Consider the following 24,369-nt stretch of genomic DNA (forward strand, 5'->3'; position numbering starts at 1 on the left):
ACACGGATTGCTTCCGCTGCGAGACGTCAGCAGTGGTGTTACATTTGTTTTGAAATAAAAGTATAAAAGAGTGAGAAAGAGAGAGAGAGAGAGAGCGAGAGAGAGAGAGACAGACAGATAGACAGACAGACAGACAGACAGACAGACAGACAAAACAGACAGACAGACATAAAGGATGGGTGCATTGCCGACTGGGTGGATGTATAAATGCGGTGGGTGGATGGACAGACAAATTTGATTCACGACAGTAATGAGTATGCCCTAGAGCGACACAATAAACACTGAAAAAATCACTGAGACCATAAAATCAAATAAATATTTAGCAATGAGCACGCTCTTGTCAATTAGAATTTTGGAATATAACAAGTATGTCGATATTGTACAGACCAACCAGTGGCAAATATGTATGTATGTATGAATGTGTATGTGTGTGTGTGTGTGTGTGTGTGTGTGTGTGTGTGTGTGTGTGTGTGTGTGTGTGTGTGTGTGTGTGTGTGTGAGTGAGAGAGAAGTTGGAAAGATTGGATCGGAATCAAATATTAAGTTACAGTATTTTCAGTTTCTAAGCTGCAAGCTAAAGTGTACTCATAGGTAGTGACCTATCGCAGCCGTTCTTACTAAATAACAGTGATATGATATTTAGTTTTAACAATTATTTGATATATGTAGCTCAAGGTTTCGGATGTTTTACACGGTATAGTTATGCTTTGAAATATCTAGGCCTATAACTGTTACGAAAATTTCTGACGACTACCCACTTTCAAAAGCAACAACATTAATTAAACCAATGATCTAATACTTAGAATCAATACTTCAACGTGTCCTTTTTTGAATTGTGACGACATAATTAATCACTAAACGGTTGTTACGTGGAGCGTCCGTCTTTCTTTTCTTTTGTTTGTTGAAAATGGTAATTTGACGTATAAAATATTACACAACAAAACCTAAGGCTTTTGGATGAACGCCTGCAGTACTTAATTGATCCATACAGCGTTTTGTGGGTCCAGCTGGTCACGTCGTGTAAAGAGATGGGTTATTGGTAACTGCAACATTAATCGAAAAACGCATTTCTGCTCCAATGGATCACGTGTATTTTATGTGTCCAATTTAATAATTGAAATTATGTTTTTGTATAATACTGCTAGAAGCTTTTCCCTAGACAACCATGGTAAGACATCATAGGCCACACCAAATTTCAAACCCGGTCGTGAGTGTGTGTTTGGTTATTTTTTTCTGGGACATCGACTATGGAATTCGCCATTTTTTGCTTGTTTTCTTGAACCCATCCTCTCCCCTCAGCTGTTCTGCGGCGGGAGGAGACAGTCTGGAATCCAAAGTCATTTTCATTCAGTTGAGTGAAAGAGGATTGCCTCTGGAATGCGTCACCAACAAAGAGTTTACAGCACACGAAATGACCCCCACAGGATATTGTCGCCTAGCATACGGATATAGAGGCAATTTCCTTCCAACAGCTTACGCATTCATAGCTCCAAAACATAAACACTCGTTTACTACAAATTAAAAAAAAATCAGTGCAAAATATAACGCATGATTTAGCCAAAAGCCATTGGCCTACTCGTGAGATCGCAAGATGCCCAGAGCTTAGCACGACCCCAGGCCTCGGCCAAGTCGTAGATAAAGTTCATGCATGAGAATATGAGTAAGTGTAAGGTACATCTCCAACTCTGGGACTTCAACAAGATATAGCACAGTTTGATTATTTAGACCTAGCTCGATATACAAAATAAAAATGTATTAAAATCTTGTAATGTCTGGTAATATATCGTAGGCTGAAAATAACGACAACCCCAGAAACATTTTTTCGTGCTAAACCCAAATTTATCTCAGTATGACTTCACGTGGTCTTCTATTTATACATAAATACTTTATAACTTAATTAATAGATTCATATACATACTTACATATATACATACATACACACATACACGTATATACATGCAAACATAGATTAAACCGACTTAAAACATGTGCAAGCACAATCGGCACAATCGGAATTTTCTACCGAACATGCGTTTATGTTTCTTAAAATAATCTTAATTACGTATACAATTACACACAGTGATTGTGAATTATGTTTTTATGTTACACTGCTTAAAAATAGTTACTTATTTGATAGCAAACTATTTGTGTACCATAGCAAAGGGAACACTCATCTGTTACACTACTTACGTCATGGATATACCTTCACTTCCATCGACCACCTCGACACTTTTGCAAAACGGATCAATCAAATTTGAACATATTTGGTTATACGATTTTTATGTAGTCATTTGCTTTAAATGCCTAAATACTCTGGCCTAAATATTTTTTCGCGAATATGTAATTAAACTCACTGGACTGCAAAACTTGAACATGAAGCTAAATATGTATTGCTCGTGCCTATATATTAAGATTAACCTAATGGTTCAGACATCCTTTCACACAGAGAACTCTCCAATGTTAAAATATCACATAGATCGTCAAAATAACCGCAGCTCTCATTTAAACCCACCTGGACAGAGAAGGACACTAAAAGTTAATTCAACTCTGAGGATTTTGCTTTGCGGAAGTATAATGACGTACGTTGGCATATTTAATAAAAGTGCTAGTATCGACAACAGATAACAGGTAGGTCCTCGCATATGCGTTAGCGTCTTTTTCCACACAGACTGTGATAATGACAGCACAAATGATAAATCTGTATGGTTTTATGTAACACTAAACGTTTTGCTACTCACCATTCACGGTGAATTGCGATTCGTGCTATGAGCTGTCATGTGCTGGCATGTAAACCAGCTCCAATAAGGCTTGTGTCTAGAAGCCTATAAGCTAAACGACTGCATGGCCTCCATACGAACATGGCACAGTTACACTTCTTGGGCCTCTTAGCCATTTTCAGGTCTGATGATGGCATCCACTCAATTACTTCGTCAGATAATCTTGTTTTATTATTCTACATATATAAAGCAATATATTACTATGCCCTGTCCAAGGGACAGGAATTTGGCACAGGCCAGACAGCAGATGTAGAGAGTGACAGCCCCTTAAACGTTTTAATATTATGAGTTTTAGTATTAAACGATACAACCTTTTAAAACATTTGAAACAATTTAATTCGCCCACCCCATCCCAACGCATCCGCGCCGTCATGGTAAAAAAAACCTTATAAACACCTAATATGTCCCTGAAACAGTAACTCTTACGTCTAAGTTATAGGTTGTAGACCTGGTAAAAGTAAACCCGAACAGCTGAAATCGTTCAGTCCTGGATTTTTATTCTCTCTTAACTATTGCAGACGGCAGACATAGAGGCGAACTGGAATGATAATATGTAAATCAATAAATATTATCAACGCACGCTGTAAATGTTTTAATAAATGCGTGTGCAGTGTTGTCGCACAAAGGGGCGGGCGTTTATTATGTTTAATTAACTTTTTAATGTTCCTTTGTCACCGTTATCTAAAAACCAAAACGAGACCTGGCGTAGTTGATGTGAGTTGTAGGCCTATCGCACAGAAGGGCTTTTATATTTTGTTTTGGTTTTTGTTCTTAACAGATTTAATCAAGAAACTGACCAGAGACACAACTTTATTGAGTGTATTTTAATAAACCACTTTTTTTTTTTCAAAAAGTTATATTGGTGTTAATTTGTTATATTTATCCTTAACACACTAGCATGATTAAGAAAAAGCGTTGTATCATTATTTCATTAACATATTACGTTTCAGTAATCTAGAAGTCAGTGCTGTACGCATAGTGAACGTATGGCGGGTACCATGTTCTGATCGCCGTTAAACCCATTATTTGAATACTTTCTCTAATAATCTGGATAATATTAAGGCAAAAATGGTTTTGGAAAACATTAGCCCATTTCAATTAGCAGAGACTAGAAAGTCTATTTATGTGAAGTTACACGACTGACCTTACTTACTTGGGCCACGACTGGGCCTACGTATAATCTTGACGTTTAGTAGGCTACATATAAAATGAGCTTTATGCAACGAAATAGCATCTTTTGAAACGTGCATTTATAATTAGGAACTTGTAACTAGTTACATTTAGAAGCTTTCTATAATTTAAAAAATCTATAGTCCTACAGTTTCAAAAATCAAAGTAGCCCATTGGTGCCTACAACGAAATATAGACGAAAGCATTTTGTAATTGTGACGAAGATCAGTTGTATTAAAATATATGAAATGATGTCAGGAGGAATCTGTGCCCGAATGTTAAAATTTCGTCTTAAAGGAACGAAAGGAAAAACGTGACTATGCATGTACACGTGCATGGCGTTGGCTTGGAATCAGTCTGCAGCGAGGTTTCACAACACTGTCCCCACCTCAAGGCTTTCAGTGAAAACCTCATCGACCCACAATGTTGATTGAATTTGTTTGCATGTTGTTATGAAGTAGGATTCAAGGCGCATATTCGACATACACCAAGCCGTTGTATTATTTATTTTTTTATAAATATGTCACGTAAACCATTAAAGCCAGCAGTGAAGATGGGTTTAAATTCTATAAGGCCTATGGTCGTAACATATCTATGTACCTATCTAATATCTAACTAATAGGCCTAATATTTCTAACATATTAGTGCGTAGTTTATATTTCTTTTAATGGTATGTAAATCTGGGGGGGAAAAAACTGGAAAAAAAGTGAATGATAAAAAAAAGATCTTTGCTATGGAACCGTTAAGACAGGGAACCTTTGAGTTCGTATTAAGTTTTATTATTATCCTAGTTATTGACAATATACAACTACAAAAGAAAAAAAGTGACATATCACAGCATAGAGTTTATAGTCTGTAAAAGCAATAATAGCCCCAACTATGGCAAGGTATGGGTACGCAAGCCTTCTCCGAGGGGTGTTGTCTGGAAAGCGTATTTGATTTACTGTGTACAGTTCACGTGTGAATGCAATCGCGAATGACCAAGAAACTAAGCTCTTTTTAGTTAAATGCTACCAAAAATACATCGCAGAATTAGTACATTCGCACTGATGACCATGCCTCCTTTGTCAGGGATGACGCGTATTAATTGATATGCGCTTTCAATTAGTCTGTGGTTCAAGTGTACTACTATGGGGCTGGAAATGTGCAGTTCCGTTCACAGTGCATTGCTGCTGCGACTGGATATTCTTGAAGGTTTGGTGAGAGTAGCTCCCCTTGCTCATACAAGCGAAATTCTTTTTTTTTCTATTTCAGTGTTTTGTTTTTTGGGGTTTGTTTTTTTTTGTTTTTGTTTTTTTTTGGTGTGTGTGTGTGTGTGTGGAGCGGGGGTCAGAATAAAGTTCTGGAATCTTTGCATTATTTTCGGAGTGAACTGTGTTTTGTTCAGTAACTGGTTCAGTCTTACATGACTCGATCATTGAAAACTGTTATCGGGACAAACTATATCCACGTGTTGCTTTCAAAAAGAGGTAGATTTGAAGAGAAAAAAAATCCACTACCAAATTATTAAGTAGATTCATCCACGTTATTTGGAGAAACTACAAAAAATAAACGATACAGGGTTCATCATTAATCTGCACAGTCTGTATTTTCATAATGTCTGGAATTCAAAGTGAAAATAAGAAAAAAAGCCTGACCTCATCTGGCCGGCTCGAGACTGGGCCCAGCGCTGACAGTGACAGCAGACCAAAATCAACAGATTGCCAAGTGTCAAAATACACTAAATTCAAAGGCAAAATCTAAACCATGCTGCAAATACACACGTTCTTCTGTTAAGACATTTCTTAATAAGTATATTAGAAATGTTTAACCAGAAGTTGCTTTTCGCAGTTTCACTGTGACAACAAACTATCATTGCCATTTCGGAACTATAACATAATGCAAATGTTTATTCAAATAATTATAAATGAAATGGGTCAATAACTCAGATTAAATGCAATCTCGAAATAAACATCAAATGCAATAATCATGTCTGTCTATATGGGACATGGCCTTAATGAAATAATAATAATAATAATAATAATAATAATAATAATAATAATAATAATAATAATAATAATAATAATAATAATAATAATAATACTGAAAACAACATGCAACATTGTCGTACTACTCCAAAAGGTTGTACACTGTCATTATACTCTGAAATATGTAAAATCTGCTGAATCCTTCTCACCATCATTCAATTTTCTAATTATTCTTCTAGTTTTTTTTCGCTCAGAATAACCACTTTCGAAATGTATTTTAGGTCAAAGTGATCTGATGAATAAGCGCAAACCGCATGGACTTTTATCACATAGATACCCAGGGGCTAAAGCTTTTAATCGACACACACACACACACATACACACACCTCTTCTCAGTCCTCGCTCCTCCATGCTGTCTTTTGATTAGACTTGTTTCGCAAAAGCAGCGTTAGTTTTATGTTATACTAGAAATTCAACTGCAGTTTTATTAACGACACGTTTATGAACAATCAAATGGTCCTCATAAAAATTTATTGAAGGACATAAAAGCATGCACGACCACTTGCCGAATACAGACGCTGTAGTGGCCAAGTTCTCAACCGTCTTCCTATTTCCACCTCCCCGATTTTGTAAACTCGGGGTGAATATCCCGAAATGTTTTTGTGTGTGTGTGTGTGTGTGTGTGTGTGTGTGTGTGTGTGAAAATGCTGGAAACTAGGATTCCACTACGTAACAACAATGGAATAATCTTCGCAAAAAAAAAAATCAATTCTATTCATGTTCGAACAAAGTCTATCTGCATTGGAACAATTACAGATGAAGTATCATGTAATAAAACCTTGTAAAAGATTTATAAGATTAAAAATAATGGAGAAAAAGATGCGCAAAGCGCTGGACAGAGAAGCAGCCCATGTGCTCGACACAGATTGATTACGTGAGGAAATAGTGCCTCTACCAGACGACATTATACTTCGTGTAATGCACCAAAAAGTCTTATCTAAAATCGGAAAGATATGTTATTACAGGTTAATATACATCTACGACATTTTACATGAAGCTCACGTAAAGAAACAACATTAGCATTAAGCAACCTACTGCAATCCCGAAGTGCATTGCTAGTCCAAGATAACCCGCGCATTGATCTGCTGTGCGGTTTTTCAGGGGGTAAATGTAATCACGTGTTTTATAGTCGTCCAATCGCAGCCGGGCAAGGTTTCAGAAATAATTACCTGGCTTGATTGTTCTATGGGCAGATAAAAAAAGTACACATACACTCCATATAATAATCGGATGCATGTAAAAGAGACGGAAACATCGCCATGTCGACTACGGGTCCCATAAGTAATTATTATGTGGATTCCTTGATTAATCATGAAAGCGAGGATGTTCTGGCGACTCGTTTTTCGACAGCTGCTCCGATATCCTCCGGTTCACGCCCGACGCCTCTGGTACCGGAGTGCGTGGAGTATCCGTCTTGCAGCTTTGCCCAGAAACCACCCGTTTTCACTACCTCTTGGACCCCTGGTCACTCTCAGTCGTCTATGGTTTACCACCCATACACTCACCAGCCTCACTTAGGAACAGAGTCAAGGTACGTCCGCTCATGGCTGGAGCCCATTCCCGGTACAGTGTCCTTTCCAGGCTATCCAGCTAATAGCAGGCACTATGGGCTAAAGCCTGAAGCTTTCCAGGATCCCCGAACCGGAGACTGTTTGGCGTCAAACGGACGTACTTACTCGGATTTTCTCTACTGTTCCGCTGTCGACGTTAGGGAAAAGCAACAGACGACACCTCCGCCTGAGTCGGAGATCTTGTCTTCCGGAAAGCACAAAGACGAGAAGGCTGAATTAGACCCAAGTAAGTTAAAGCCATTATTGTTTACAACTGGGTTTGAGGTGCAGCTCAGTTTATTGCATTCGCTTGATGGTTGGCTGTCGTCCGTCGTAAAACCAAGTTCTATATCCTTTCATCTAGCCCCTGCAGTTTTCGGCTGGCTCAAGTCTGCTTTGGGGCTATCCATTGAAGACAAACGCCGTAAGACAGGGCTGTAAAACGGGTAGCGGGTTATAAAAATGGTCTCCTTGAAAGACAGGTCCGACAAGGCAGTGTACTCTGACTGTTTAGGTGATAGCTGGATCTTATATATTCACGAAGCATAAATAAATTATTGTGCATTTTATTTTAATTTATTTTTTTATTCGATGTGTGGTCTGGGTAGTGATATTGGTAACAGAGATAGAAGGAGTGGAAGGCAAGAATAAGAATGGGGTTCAACCTTTCCTAAAAAATAAAACAATACAGAGCATTTTTGTGGGACGCGCAACGAGCAAAATACTTCAAAAGCTCGTCTGCGTTTGTACAGAATCATTAATCATGTTAACATTACTTATTCGAGTGTCTGCACGCGTATCAGTCGAACGATATTAGTGTCAGGGTAATTATCGCAAAATAATTGTGTTGAAAGAATTTTATATTGTTATGTTAAATAAAAGTTCTAATAGACTTGAAACACGCAGAACTTCAACAAACAACAAATGGAATGTACGCAGTGAATTCGGTGCATAGCAGGACGTTTTGACTGCAGACTTGAGCCACAAGGCGTATTAGGCATTTATGGGCCTATAAAGCGAATAGATGTATTCACCACTTTACGACACCAATTCTCACAGCGAGTAAGCTGTTTCAAAGCTATGGAAAGCGCATTTTTGAGACAATCGCAGTATTTTCATAACAATTCAAAATCTATTAATAATAGGCTATTATGCTGCTTAAAAAAATAAGGTAACTAAACATATCTTTTAATGAAGGATGTATAAATGACCAAGATCAATACACAGGAGTCTAGGAATGTGTGCTTAGTGTACAATCTAATAATCCTTTTTTTTATACATTGTTTTGCAGACAATCCCGTGGCCAACTGGATCCACGCGCGCTCCACGAGAAAGAAGCGATGCCCTTACACAAAATATCAAACACTAGAACTCGAAAAGGAATTTTTGTTCAATATGTATCTAACCAGAGACCGACGCTATGAGGTGGCGAGAGTGCTAAACCTCACGGAGCGACAGGTCAAAATTTGGTTCCAGAACCGTCGAATGAAAATGAAGAAAATGAACAAGGAGAAGAGCGACAGCAAGGAATAATTTTGACCCAAAAAACCTCTTTTGCTGATTATAGACTAAAGGAAAAACGATAGAAGACAATTGTCATAAGTCTTAAAAGTTATCGCATTCTCGCTCTAACGGGAAACATAGGCTTCGTGATGCAACGGTAGTCTTCTTTATTACGGTATTGCTTATTGAACTGTAATTTTATCGACCTACATTCATATTAACATATGTAATTGCACATGGCCTGTTTGGATATAGATTTTGTTTCTTTACTCAAAGAGCGTTAGTAAGAACTTTATAGAACATGCTGCCCCGAAGTAGGCTTAAAGCAAGGAAATACTTGAACTACTCTATTTTCAAGAACGTAATTTATGATTTTCACGTGAATGTTTCTCCGATGTGTGTTTGTTTGTAACAGGTGTAAAACTACAATATTTTGTAACGAATAACTCTCATTTGGTTTAAACTATTCATGTTTGCGTCTATGTGATATCCTCGTTGTTTTTAATGTACTTGTTTCTGTATTTTATATTCTTTAAATTGTAAAAAAAATAGATTTCAATACGGATTGTAGATATGCTCAAATATATACGACCTCCATCTTAATATTAACGCGACAGACTCTGTCTTTTATTGTTTTATGTTTTTATCACTGCTATAAAAGAGCACACCTTCGCGACAAAGAGCAAAGTGATGTTGGCGACATTGTCCTGCTGTCCTGCTCGAAGCCTGAATTTGGACTACACATAATACGTCATAATACATATATACATGTATACAAAACTATCAAACATTAAAGACAAGACTGTGTTCGGTTACACGTCCATAACATACACAGTGACCAAATCACGCATTTAAGTATGCAGGGATTTGTTGAGTAAGATATATTCTGAGGATCGTATTTCAGTGATTCCCTAGCTTGATCAAGAATCTAGGGTTGATGGCAGCACTACTTTGTCTTCTGTAGTGGCAGACTCGTTTGGCATTTTAGCAAACTGCAAGATATATGTAGCAGTAACGAAGACAGCAATAACAAGCATAACTGTAATATAATGCTAAAATTAATATTAAAAAGAATCAATATTACTATCTTAAAAGCAGTAGTACCACGAGTAGTTGGGACTCAAAATGTTTTACGCAAAAGATTATTATTCATTCAAGGACAGTGGAAATGTACAAAATAGCGTCGAAATATACATTTTAAATCTAGCAAAAGCAAACGTATAAAATGGCTTCAATACATTGTGATCACATAACCCTCTGACATTTTTAAAGCAATAAAGTGTATCATTTTATAAAATCGTTAAACAGTGTTACAAAGCGTTCTTATGTTTAGACATTAAATTAAAACGAGAAGTCGGCCGGGCAGTTATTCCATTTCAGCCCCTAAACTAAATCTGGCCCTAATGAATATATGAAGTATTATCGTATGCCATTATACCATTCTATTATTAACACTGTACCGTTCGTAATTAATGGAAACTAATGGTAAACTAAGGGTTATATATATATATATATATATATATATATATATATATATATATATATATATATATATATATATATATATATATATATATATATGTGTGTGTGTGTGTGTGTGTGTGTGTGTGTGTGTGTGTGTGTGTGTGTGTGTGTGTGTGTGTGTGTGTGTGTGTGTGTTTATTCATTTATTTCATCTGTGACCTATAGACCTATGTGCACAAAGGTCGAGGCGTGGATTTAAGTAAAATATAAAGACATGTCTGGATTTGGTTTCCTGCGCACAGTTGAAATTACCTTTTTGTGGTTCTTAACAATACGAACAGGATGCAGAGGTTTCAAAGCTCAGTCCACCGCATTTCCGCACAGGACAAAAAATGCGAGTTTTACAGCCCTGTTGGAGTTTGCGTTGTTGGTCGCAGATGCAGACGAACAAAGCAAACCGGGGTAACTGGCTAGACGTCTGGGCTAAATTACTTTATGGCTTGGTGTTCTGGTGGAGGTCCCCTTCAAAGAGACTGTTAGGCTAAGACACTAGTCCGCCAACACCTCAAGACGCGTCCAGGAATGATTTCAGACCAGTGAAGGGCACCAATTTCTTTCTCACTTAGGGCACATTTGTAAAAGCTTGTACAGACAACTCACTATCTATTTATTTTAATGTTTTACTTTAAAATTTTAGGCCACTTCTAAAATAGATTAACATCTTATTGTACATTTGTACATTGTCTCATCGGGGAGTTTAGAGCAATATTTCGAGTTAAATTCAGACATTTAGTCAAACGTGTGTTTGATGATACCGTTAACTGGCATTTGCTTTACAGACTATTGTGCTTTCTATACTAATCTAACGCTAGATGGCGGTGTTGACTCACAGTTAGTGCATTTTAGGCCACCGAGGCCTATGATGTGCACTGGGAAAACAGTGCTGAAAAGAATGGCAGCCTCTGTGATTAATCACACTTTCGACTAAAATAAAACTAAAATGTCAACAACCTGATGTATTAAACTAGGCTCCACTTTATCATTACCTTAAATACCACTGTTTCCCATCATTGGTTAGTCCGAGAACCCTCGAATACACAGTGCCCCTTTATTTCGCACTCCTCCCCAAGAATTTCATTTCAAAAGCCGCGTGAAGTTACTGATGTTTTTAAGACTAGTGTGCCGCGCATTTTACGTTGTCTCTTATATTATAATGTTGTCACATCTGATGGAATTTATTAATTAAACTGTGAAACGTTAACGCGAATTTAGTACATTGTCTAAGTATTATTTTCTTTACAGCCGTTTATTCAAACACACATGCAATAAATAAGAACCTAGCATTTTCGGGAAATTGCAGAAATAAAAAATAAAGCTATTTTTAAAAGCCACTCATACTGCTGCAATTATTATTATTATTATTGCTGCTGTTGCTGATGTTGTTGCTGTTATCATTTGTTTTTTATTACAAAATACAATAATAAGTCAGTATTCAGAAAGACTTGGTCACGCAGAGGGCCTATAACAGTAAAACTGTGCCACTAAAACTGAGACGATCAGTGACCAACAATCTGCATCTTTATAGACTGTGAGAGGTCTATAAATTTCCAGTGTCTTTCATATTTAACGACTATGGGTAAAAATCGCCAGTAACGCCACAGAACCACGTGCTCATGTTTTGGGGAGGCCCTGCAGTGAACTAAGCAACAACGGATTAATGCATCTACTGAAATAGCCAAAGTGTTTAATGCGTAGATTTTATTGATTCCAAAGCAGCAGATTTACAACTTATTAGCAAGGTTTATGAGGACACGGAGATACTAGTGTGTGTGTGTGTGTGTGTGTGTGTGTGTGTGTGTGTGTGTGTGTGTGTGTGTGTGTGTGTGTATGCGTGTGTGCGCGTGTGTGTGGGGTATGGATTTGTGTGCGTGTGTGGGTTGTGTGTGTGTGTGTGTGTGTGTGTATGCGTGTGTGTGTATGCGTGTGTGCGTGTGTGGGGGGTTTGGATTTGTGTGCGTGTGTGGGTTGTGTGTGTGTGTGTGTGTGTGCGTGTGTGTGTGTGGAGTGTGGTAAATATAGCAATGCAATAAAAGTAATGCAACTAAAGAACCAATTAATTGACAGCTACAAAGTGCCAGGCTAGAGATTCAGCGTCATTCGCTACAATTAGCATAGGCTACTTCTACTTCTACTATTTTATAATAATAATAATAATAATAATAATAATAATAATACCTCAGTGAATGAATTAAAATATAATTTAATTACATTCTACTTCGTATTTAAATGTAACCATTTTATTATTTAGTTGAGTATTGAGTATCATTATGAAAACTAGTTCCTAGATTGCCAGTAGGCTGCTTGCCTGACCGTTAGATTGTTTCTTTGTTTCGTTGTTTTTTGTGCTTCAAGTCCTGAATCTTGTAGGCCCATTATTTTCAAGTACTAGTCTTCCGTTGCTCCGTAGCGCTGCTAAAACTGTTCATTTTGCAGTTATACGCAATTGCTGATATACTGTTTGTGCGTGAGCCATCCGGCTGTTAAGGTTCTCAAAATACTGACTTATATAAGAAAACGCAAGAAGCCCACGCCGTGTAAAATACGAAACTGGTCCATTTCAGTACAAATCTGTATATCGATAGCTTTCAAACATTCACAGTTTTAAAAAATTATATTGGCAACTCATATAACATCAGATGTCATACTCTCCTATAGGCAAATATTTCCAATAGTTTGAATAATTTTATACGGTTGCATTTATTTACTTACTTACTTATTAATTAATTAATTCATTAATTAATTACTTTTATTTGTGTAGAAAGCGGTCATTGGTGTCTCCTCGCTCAAGGTAGACGTCTGTAGACGCTTTGGAAAGATGAAGCAGCATAGGTCGGCGTGGTGGGGAAAAGGGTGGGTGGGGGTCTCGCTGTAGTGGGGGTGGTTGAGTAGAAGGCAAAAAAAAAACCACGCGCTTGTGACTGAGCCGGCGGAGCTAGCCAGTTTTAACCTTAACACACATCCACCGTACACGCCAAGATTTGAGGCTGCAAAAGGGAAAAGGTTCGCGATAGGAAGAGAGAGAGAGAGAGAGAGAGAGAGAGAGTCGAAGCAAGGGGCTCTGAAGTGGGAGCTGCTTCAAATTGTCCGAAGGGGCAGCATTTCTCCGTCTAGTTCCGGTTGCTCTGTCTGCGCTGTATGCCATTTGGAACAGCAACAATAGGTTGCCACCGTTTAGACAAGGGGAAAATACCACCAACAGACTGATTCTTTTTTAATGCAAGATAAACATGAGCTCCTATTTTGTTAACCCTCTTTTCTCCAAGTACAAAGGTGGCGAGACATTAGAGCCAACTTATTACGACTGCAGGTTCCCACAGAGCGTTGCCCGAAGCCACACGCTTGTGTACGGACATGGAGCAGCTGCGCCGGGCTTTCAACATCCGTCTCATCACGTACAGGACTTTTTCCATCATGGTACCACAGGTATTTCCAACCCTGGGTACCAGCAGAACCCTTGTGCTTTGGCATGTCATGGAGACGCAACGAAATTTTATGGATATGAAGCTCTTCCGAGGCAATCGCTTTATGGTACCCAGCAAGAGGCAAGCCTAGCGCAGTACCCAGATTGTAAATCCTCCAATAGCTCTAACCCCGGGGAAGGACAAGGCCACTTAAGTCAAAATACCTCTCCCAGCCTCATGTTCCCATGGATGCGACCCCACGGTTAGCACGCTCACTATTATTTTACTTTTCACTCAGTTAAACCAGCAGTGTTTGTGTATCTGTATGAGAACGCTTGTTTGTGTGCTAAAGCTATAATCGGTTATTACGGCTATATTGTTTACCAGCGTTTTAATAGCGCAGAGCCAGACGTTCCTTATCGCCACTTACTAATGCAGACTGGTCATCGGTGTTACGATATAGGCACATTGGAGTATTTATTGCTTCCTAAGACTCCCTGTCTTTAGTAAAACGAACCCAGCAGCTTTGACGGCCGGCTGCTTCTTGTTGCGAGGGAGACATCCTGTTATGTCAAAAGTAGAAAGCGGATAAACGCTGTCCGAACTCATACAAGTTAAAAAGACCTAATCGGAAGTAGCCATTGTTACCCCGGTTCATCTACTGTCATTAAAAGGGCGAGGTGATATTCAATAGCCACATAAGTAAGATATATCCTGGCTGATATGAATGAACTCGTCGGATTACACTTCTTGCGGTTTGTTGACGATGAAATGACGCTGTTCGACTGATTTCATTACCAGTGACGGTTTTTTAGCCGTCGCGCAAAATATACCAGTGACAATATTTGACACCGAATTATGTATCGTAATTAAAATGTCACTGGAAGATATAACATACTATTATTCTCTTACGCTCTAAATATATACTGCTTGAATTAGATAAAAAATCATTTGAAATTAGTTTGAATATAGACAGTTGTTTTGCTTGTGCAGCTATCTTTTGTGTGTGGCGGCATAGATCGTAAACTCGTTTGTCTGTGTGTGAGAGAGAGAGAGAGCGGTGGTGTTTGAGCATGAGCGCTATTATGCTAAGCTTAAACTGAGGTCGACTTTCTTAGCATACTTTAGTTTTTACTTTTAAACAGTGTGTGTCATATGTTTGATCTTCCTTCGTTCCCATTATTAATAAAATTAACTATAACAGAGTGGTTTTCTCACTCACTGATCAGCGTATACAGTAGATATACTACTACCATGTATCTCTTAAGAATGCATCGTCTTTGTGCTTAGGCCTATATCATACAGGTGAATCATATCTGGTGTGTGTGTGTGTGCGCGAGGGAGAGAGAGAGACAGAGAGAAAGAGAGAGACAGACAGAGAGAGAGAGAGAGAGAGAGAGAGAGAGAGAGAGAGAGAGAGAGAGAGAGAGAGAGAAACAAAACCTGCTACAAATAGTTGTAATTACAGCATAACTGCATGACATACACGACCACACATTGCTGGTGTCCTTCTATTGATATAAATTTAATGCTGCTGTGGTCGTGATTCGGAGCCTGAACAGTGAATAAACTAAAACCTTTCAGTTATTGATACCGTTAATTTATACATTTCCCGTTTCACTTTAAAGCCCCTGGGAGACGCAATGGGAGGCAGACGTACAGCCGCTACCAGACTCTTGAACTGGAGAAGGAGTTCCTCTTCAATCCATACCTCACGCGCAAGCGTCGGATTGAAGTGTCCCACGCGCTGAGCTTGACTGAGCGGCAGGTGAAGATCTGGTTTCAGAACCGACGAATGAAGTGGAAAAAGGAGAATAACAAAGACAAGTTCCCGGGCCAGAGAGGAGAGGCGGAGGCCGAAGAAGAGGGCAACGAGGACGCTGAGGCGGAAGAAGCGTTGGACAAGGAAACGGAAGAGAAAGAGGAAAGCAAAGATTGATTTTATGGGTTTTTTATGGTTATATGGCAGAATGAGGAGAGGTTTCGAGGATGTCTAAAGAAAGAGAAGACACGCCAAACACTTGGGTGAAAAAGTGAGAAAAAAAATCCCTACAGACGTCAGTCCCCACATAAAAGCACTCTCAATCCACCCGGAAAAAAAAAAAGCTTGCTTTAGCAGAGCTCGAAGAATTTTATCTTTTTTTGGGGGGGGGGGGGGGGGGGGGGGGGCGGTGAGGGGGGGGGCAGCTAGAATGATGTATTTACTAAATGATGTAGCTGTTTAGTAGGTTTCCAGAGTAGGTTATCAGAAATACATCAACCCATAATTTAATTTGGGCATCTAAAAAGTATGATACTTGGACCACGGAGTCACATATTTATCACACTTGGCAGGAAGTTGTGAAAATTGCAATGTGATTTAAATAGTCATGTGTAACAACAAATTTACATCCAGACTTTGTGGAAAACTGGCATTAGTATGTTTACACAGATTGTAAACTCTTGTGTTGGTTGTGTGTATAAAATAGACACAAAATTGTGATATCACTCTGATATGAAATTGACCGACACAACAGCCACTGTTTCAGTAAAATGTTATTTCTCTAATCTTAAGAATATGGCAATGTTGCATTAGTGCCATTTTAATGAAATCGGCATTGACAACTGTCCTAATATTAGTATTATGTATTATGAATTTCACGTAACGTCACAAGATTAGTACTTGTAGTTTATTATTACGCTTTGTGATGAAAATGGGCAAGATTACATTTTGTAATTCTTTGATTATTTTATTGGGATCATTGGAGATTGCAATCGTTTGAAAATCTCGTAAGAAGCTACCTAATCATGGGGAATTTGCAATATAAATTTTTACCTAAGGATTTCGTAAAATCTTGTTTTCTAGAGTATTAAAGCTTAAGTTATATTATTTACCCAATGAACACTTACGTTTATCGACTATTTTAAGTCTTCGGAAGACGAATGAGCTCAGAGCCAAGTTAACAATATCAAGAGATTGTACCACAGCACTACCTAACTAGACATAGCTTTCCTATAAGAAAGGGGTTTTTGTCCATAACACAGAGCTGCTTTGTTTAGGATAAGATAATTAATGATAAAAAATAATAACAATATTAATGATAATAATCAAAATTAAAACAGCTTTCCCCCCAACAACTTAAACTGCCTACGGAGAACGCACATTTGTGTGTGTATTACCATACTTGCTACAGTTACTACCCGACTTTATTAAAGGAAACGTTGTTATTTTACCGTGCTGGTGTTATAGCGTAGATTTTAAATTGCACTGAGTATAATCTTCATGTACGTCTTGTAATAACTTGCTGTTATCAATATGCTCGTTTTTTGCTGTTTCTCATGTGAATATAAACAGAACTGTGTGTGTACATGCCATTGTTGTTGACATCTACGGAAGAATAAACATGATGGCACGTTCTCCCGCCTCTCCTTCGTGTTTTACTCCTTAGTTATGTCAGTACCTTTCGGCTTGACCATGGCCTAACGCCTTGTTATGCTTAGAACGAGGCTACCGCACTGCTATTAGGGACAGTTTCAGAGAAATGTTTAAGGTAAACCTCTGGATGAGAACTGTTGGCATTTTGTATCCATATCCTCACGACTTTTTTCATAACCTAAACAGGCAAGGAGCAGCAGGTTATAGTGAATTGGTCATTGCGTCCCGTTTTAGGCGTTTCGGGCAAGACGTTAAATGCAATTTCAGCGCACTTTTGACTACGTTATGTCCTAAATACATTTGTAGGAGAGAACAATAGAAGCTGTTAAGCTTCAAAGCAACGTCCTGAAAACAGCAATTAACATTTGCCTAGGTACATTTACACCAGGCCTATAAAATGCAATTGAGGAAATGTCTGGGTACAACGACAGTTACATTGCTGCTGAGTTTTGGGCATGATTTCTGGAGTTGTTTTTTTGTTTGTTTGTTTGTTTTAGTGGTGGTGGGGTTTTTTTTTGGCAGCGATGATACTCTCTCTATAAATACTTGAATACTTCAAGTGTAAATGCCGTGTAAGCCCACTTCCTGTGGCAACGTTTTTCCTGCTACTTTTCAGTACTAGAGTGCTCTAGGAACTAGACCAATAGGAAATGATGCTTTGACTGTGAGCTGTGGAACCAGTAATGCCGGTGTCAGGGACTTCAACATTAACTTGAGAGCAGCAGTTTAATGCACCTTATTCATGGTGCGTTCTTTAGAGGGGGTTTGGGGGGGGGGGGATGTTTGGGGTAGTTTTGTGAAAGTGCGCTTTCAGCGGTATGGCCAAAGTTGTAGATCCCCCTGGGCCGCAATTTTGACCAGCCATACTGATATATGATAAGCTACCCGAAAAGCGGGCTATGGTGCAATGTATATATATATATATATATATATATATATATATATATATATATATATATATATATATATATATATATATATATATATATAAAGATGGCGAAAGAAAGAAAAAAAATCTTCATCTGTGTCCATTTGGTGAAGCGACATTCATTGTGACACCCAGAAAATCTGACTACACCTGTGTTCCGTATCTGCAAATTGTCAGTATTTTTGAATTACAGAACGTAATAATAAAGTGGTAAACGAAGGCCCTGCAACTGGTCCTTCCGCGTGGTCTCCTCTGTGTAATATAAGTTTGGCTTTTATGAAACACCAGCGATAATTTACACGCACGTGGCTTAGGATACCCTGAACACAGTAGGCTAAAATAATGCAAAAGCTGAGCATTTTCCATGCAGGTTGATGGAATTACGCCAAATATCCGCGCTATAAACCACATCATATTGCCTGATTTGAATATTTAGTTTTCTACAACAAATTTTATGTAAACCTAAACTTATCTTCTGTTTAAGCCACTGCTGTCCATAAAACAATGTAATGTCCTGTTTAAACTACTAGCATGTGTTGACAGAACTTGCGCCAAAGGTTAATGTGATAGTGCACTACCATAACGACAGTCGATAGATTATTATGTGAGCTATTATGTGAGTTTTTCTCTTTCATATTTATGGAAAATGGGTTTATTAAATGTAAAACCCACGACCTTCGGGTTTCGTACTTGTCCTGTTTGGTAGTATCGACTGCTTTAAGACCAGTTATTACAATGACAAGTTCCGAATTAAGCGAATAATGTTCCCGTTACAGCGAATTAATGGTGAATTTGTCACGTCGAATTTTACTTGTTTGCCGTTTATGTTTGAAGATAAACATTTATGTAAGATTTTATTTTTTAAACTGTCACTTAATCGGGACCTATGGGTTATAGCAGCTCGCAAGTGTGGTTTCCTTTACAACTAGTAATGACAGGTAACAGCTATCGACTGGAAGATAGCTAATAAAACCTGATTGCATTAAGTCAAGTCAACAGCAACGAAAGAAGGAAACGATAAAGATTAGAGGAATTGTTCTGTGATTTGTATAAAAATGTTTACAACAAAACGAATATTAGATTAATTAGTGGGTCTAATTTGGTAATTATCTTTCTTCAAATCATCGCCAAAATAATTTGGAGCATTTTATGCATGAGTGACAAATAATATGACAAACATGCCCTTAGCTTAACTAAACGTTTTATTCACTTTCACGCTTCCTGAGAGGAAATGAAAGAATATGTCTTTTGGAAAAGAAAAGTAACCTACGCAAATTTCGTTGCTGTTTTGTGGCGGCGAAACTTATTTTATTTTAACTGAACGTGTTCTGTTGTTTTAAAGCTGTTTTCTCCAGAGAGCATAGACATTTTCAGGAAGTTCCCAGTAGGGACAATTGTTGGCGACGATTGTCCAACCGTCTGGTCATTGTATATCGCACTGTTGTTACATTCCAAATGAGGTCTTTACTATTACCTGCAGTAAAGTTTATTGGTGGTGTAAAACCCGACAGTGTCGCATCCGGACAGACGCTTTTCCTTTCGATATCTGTGCAGTGCGGCTAGACGAGCTAGGGCCAGAGACAAGGAAAGCAACATGGACGTGGAGGTTCTTGCGTTTGCGTATGTATAAATTGTGCAGTTATTCTAATCTTAGCGCTGTGTAGAACCGTGGAGAAAAGGTTGCTTCTGAATTCATTTACATTCTTCCGCTCGGTGTCTCCGTCTGGATTGAAAAGCTAAAGAAAACATTCGAGAAGCCAAAGGTATTATTTAAGAGTTATTTAACCTAACTTTGTGTTCCTAATTATCTGCAAATCAACAAATCAATTATTTTTCTAGATTATTGTAGGCTTCTAATTATGATGCAAATTAGTGTATATATGTTTTAGCAAAGTGAGTTTCTGATAAGACAAAACCCATATAACTAAATTAATGATAGATAGATAGATAGATAGATAGATAGATAGATAGATAGATAGATAGATAGATAGATAGATAGATAGAAAGAAAGAAAGAAAGAAAGAAAGAAAGAAAGAAAGAAAGAAAGAAAGAAAGAAAGAAAGAACTGTTTAAAATATAGAGTAGTTCTAATAAGATCTGCCTGTAATGTAACAGCTGTTATTTTTATGGCAGCAGCTCAGACAAAAAGAATAGCATGTTGGTAAGTGGAGCTAACCGATAACTGGATGAGGTATTTCTAAAAGTAGAGTGATATGAAGATAAAATAGGCCCACTCCTGAAGCACACACATTTTGGTGTTCATGCCATGATTACAAATATGCCCGAAAGAAAATCTTAGCTACAGTAATAAATATTTGGGCACAGAAAATCTTATTTATACTCCATAAGCAAAATCTTTATTTGGATATGTTTACTTGATCTAATGACCCCTGATCTAAGTGTCCAAGGACTACACAGTGTTTAATACTACAGCTCTAGACCAAAACAGTGCATCAAAGATTATACAGCTAGACCAAAACAGTGTGTCAAAGACTAATACTACACACCTGGACCAAAACACTATATGCACCTATTTCATGCTATTTGTTTTCTACTGAGGGCAGAAAGTATGTGTCTTAATCTAAACCTAATTTATAACCTGAATTAAAGATAAAGCACTAGGTATTTGGGGTAAGAAAGTAGCACTCTTTATTATTATTATTATTATTATTATTATTATTATTATTATTATTATTATTATTATAGTTTTCCATAGCTGTATGTCTATCAGCATTGCAACATTATACTAAGATGCCCATATATTTATACAACTAAGCTTCCACAGTCTTAAAAATAAGGTCTTGCAAAAGAAAAGGCACTACATGCAGAGCCACTGTTTATTATTAGATGTGAATTATTTGTCAGGATGTCTTCCTGTAGTTATTACTTTAAATATTAAACTGGATTTAAATGTAAAATTCTCTTCTCTGATCATTTTTATTTGCGAAGTGACTGCTCGTGGGTGCAGACTCGTAGAATTTTATACTGTGTTAGAAGCAAGGCCAAAACAAAACTGGGCCGGTGGCTTGGGCAGCCTTTGTGCATGCATGGATACATTTATTCATTGTTTATTGAAATCATTGTTTCTATATTGTTTATACAACAAAAGAGGGTCACATTAGATCTAATTGCTGTTGTAATTGAAACTGCAATGAGTAATTAGCCTGAGGGACTGTGATGGTGAAATGCTATGTACCAATAATGCACTTCCCTAAATACTCTGCGTGCTCACATTTCTTCTTTCTAGCTTCCTGCTCAATAGCTTTCCTGTCTACATGAACCTTACCAACTTAAGATGAGAAAAATAACGCAGACGATACCGCGATACGTCAAAAAGACATATCAAGGTGATATCAGATATTTTATTTTTATTATAAGTATGCTTATAATAAAACTCGGGAAAATAAGATGGAGAAAAAGAGAGGGAGAGAGAGAAAACCCAACACATTCCTAGTTGTTTAGAGGGGGAATTTACAGCTAAGTGATAAAAGTTTACGACTGAATTCACGCGGTCATTGGTTGTGACGGACCACGTGGTACTCACTCTATGAACATGAACTTTACGCTGTAGTCTCTCCTTTGGCTCTCCCCATCTATCGACCAGAGAGCATGAGCTGGTGTAGAAAAGATCCTTAGCACAGGACATTTCTTTCCTTTTCCGCTTATTCTATGCGTCAGACAGATTTTTATGCATTTTATTGCGTCCTCCGTCTCGCCTGCTTTGTCGGCAGTAATGACTGTAGCCTACAGAAGTCGCCGCCTCTTCTCTTATCCTTCTGCCTGTCTTATCCCCAAGAGGGAAACGCGACAGCACTGCTGGCTGAAGTGTGGGGGATTGAGGAAGAGAGTTGTAAATACCGCCGTCTCTTTCCTTAGAAGAATTTTTCACGCGATCGCGTATTAGCGGCTGTGAACGTGTCGATCACTATACCATACCCGACTCGGCGTATCCGCTTGCTGCAAAACCACCGACCGTGCGTCACGCGGGCAACAGCGACAGCACGGGTAAGTAAACCACTCTACGTTTCTTATTGGCTTCTTGAAATGCTTCACGGCTGATATTTTATACAGTGCATGTTGTTTTCCTCGGGTAAGTGTAGCCGACTTCAAGTAAGCTGTCACTGAGAGGCAATTTAACCTTTAAGGTTGAATCTTATTGTGATTTTAGCTTGCGGAGTCTCGAGTACCTTTATCCTTGAGGTTGCTAGATATCGGTTGGTACGCCGCTGCGTATTTGTATGTTATTGCCGATATCAGCTAAGTTTCGAAGATATCTAAGATGGCGCAAGTTAACTGGTATTCCAGCGGGTGTGGTTTGAAGCGCTGAATTGTTCATTAAGGCGTTTTATTCAATCTGATGCACAATGTTTCATTACCTCTTTGAGGTGCGCCATAAGATTTTATTTCTTTAGTTTTCTTTATTTGTTGTTGTTTTATTTGAAGACCTCATAATAGCTTTTTATCAAAAAGGGGCTGTGATAAGTTTCAGTGATGCTGAAGAAGGCCTGTCTCCAGTCACTAGAATAAAGCCGTTTGGAAAGCGTCTTCTTCCGCAGCTTCCGTGGGCAGTTTGCATAGGCTGAATATTTAGCATGGTCTCGATGACGTGTGTTCAGTCATTGTATGAACATTCTAGTAATATGTGTAAGAAACTGCGCACATCTGAGTGCGTGCGTGCGTGCGTGCGTGTGTGTGCGTGCGTGTGTGTGTGTATGTGTTTGTATGTCACACACTTATTACACACATACGATGAGTAAGATAAATATTTCCATATTCATCTTATTCATAGTTATCTTCACTCATTCATTAATTCGTTTACTTTGGCAGTCAGATCTTGGACATATGTTTTAATGCGAAAACCATCGCATTAACCTGCTGCAGATTATGTTTCGTCTGCTGTTATAAGATTCCAAAGTCAAATGGAAGTCATGATGTGTTTACGGTAAATCACGGATTTTAGTGCCACTGTTGAATCAGCAACACACTGGTACCCAAAAAGAAACAGCACCCAAGCGCAGTGGCTTATATACACACACACACACACACACACACACACACACACACACACACACACACACACACACACACACACACACACGTAAAACTAAATTTACAAACACCACGTCATTCCACGAGGATCAGACAATACTGCCACCTTGTGCCCACTCTTCATACGAGTCCACAGGCGGGAGTAACAGATGCTCAGGAAAGGCCACCGACTTCTCGGTCATAAATATACATTCTTGCTATTCTCCCGTAACGGACACCAAAATACGTATTGTGGTGGAGTGTGGCATACATGGGTCTATGTCAAGTCTCAGGTAAAGAAAAAAATCATGAACCCATAAAGTGTTCTTTACAATTTATTCATTAATTTATTCACTAAGCAGTCAAGCCAATTTCGCCGTCAAATATAACATATTTGTACTTTCATGAGATATAGTCACATTTTTGATCATTACAAGGTGCTGTTCAAAGTTTAATTATAGCTAAATTTATTGGCGTTGGCTAATCGACAACGACGATTGGTCCCTCGTCATGGCTTCCACGGGTGGACATCTAAAAATGAGGGGAAAAAAAGGAAAAATGAATTGAAAACAGTTCTTATAGGAAAAACAGCTCAATTTAAGAAATTTCTGTTTAAGTCATTAACGTTTCAGTTTAGTGTTTCCTAATAGCCAGCTAGGAAGCGGTGTTTAAAACATGGGATTTTATAGGAATTGTTTAAATAATGTTGACTAATTTTATATAAACAGGCCTTTGTTTGATCTCATTGGTTGTTCATGCTATGTCCTTTATTTTCCAGTTTTTAGGGGAAAAAAACTAGTTCAAGCTTACAAACACTGCTGTGTGTGTGTGTGTGTGTGTGTGTGTGTGTGTGTGTGTGTGTGTGTGTGTGTGTGTGTGTGTGAGAGAGAGAGAGAGAGAGAGAGTGTTTGTGTGTGTGAGTGCGCGCGCGGGCGGGCGCGCTCGAGGCTGGGTGGTGGCGTTCACGATGTTGCTCTGCTGTGTTTACAACGTATAATTTATGCATTGCCCTTTAGCTGGTGTTTATATATATGAAGAGTCTAATA

At 38.3% G+C, this 24,369-nt stretch overlaps 3 protein-coding genes across 3 annotated transcripts in view; all 3 read left to right on the forward strand.

The window, feature by feature from the left end:
- Positions 1–9,636, forward strand: part of hoxc9a (homeobox C9a) — a 10,025-nt gene extending 389 nt beyond the window's left edge. Inside the window, exons 1-2 of the mRNA XM_026998794.3 lie at positions 1–7,771; positions 8,816–9,636. The exon at positions 1–7,771 is cut by the window's left edge and continues 389 nt beyond it. Of these exons, the coding sequence (XP_026854595.1) occupies positions 7,234–7,771; positions 8,816–9,057 (780 nt within the window). The 5' untranslated portion in view covers positions 1–7,233 and the 3' untranslated portion in view covers positions 9,058–9,636. The remainder of the gene's footprint in view (positions 7,772–8,815) is intronic.
- The window catches only part of hoxc3a (homeobox C3a), a 65,357-nt gene that overhangs the window by 1,334 nt on the left and 39,654 nt on the right, over positions 1–24,369 (forward strand). The window lies entirely within an intron of this gene.
- hoxc8a (homeobox C8a) lies at positions 13,455–16,106 on the forward strand. Its single transcript, XM_026998795.3, has 2 exons — positions 13,455–14,214; positions 15,581–16,106. Exons 1-2 carry the CDS (start codon positions 13,779–13,781, stop codon positions 15,889–15,891), a joined length of 747 nt encoding a protein of 248 aa, XP_026854596.1. The 5' UTR covers positions 13,455–13,778; the 3' UTR covers positions 15,892–16,106.

This window comes from Electrophorus electricus, chromosome 21, assembly GCF_041902795.1.
Source record: "Electrophorus electricus isolate QZ-2024a chromosome 21, ASM4190279v1, whole genome shotgun sequence".
NCBI lineage: Eukaryota > Metazoa > Chordata > Actinopteri > Gymnotiformes > Gymnotidae > Electrophorus > Electrophorus electricus.

Bases quoted from the DNA above. Each gene is read 5' to 3' on its own strand.
- hoxc8a (XM_026998795.3), top strand. From the start codon at position 13,779: ATGAGCTCCTATTTTGTTAACCCTCTTTTCTCCAAGTACAAAGGTGGC. The intron at 14,215-15,580 runs GTTAGCACGCTC...TTCACTTTAAAG, and splicing joins CCCATGGATGCGACCCCACG to CCCCTGGGAGACGCAATGGG.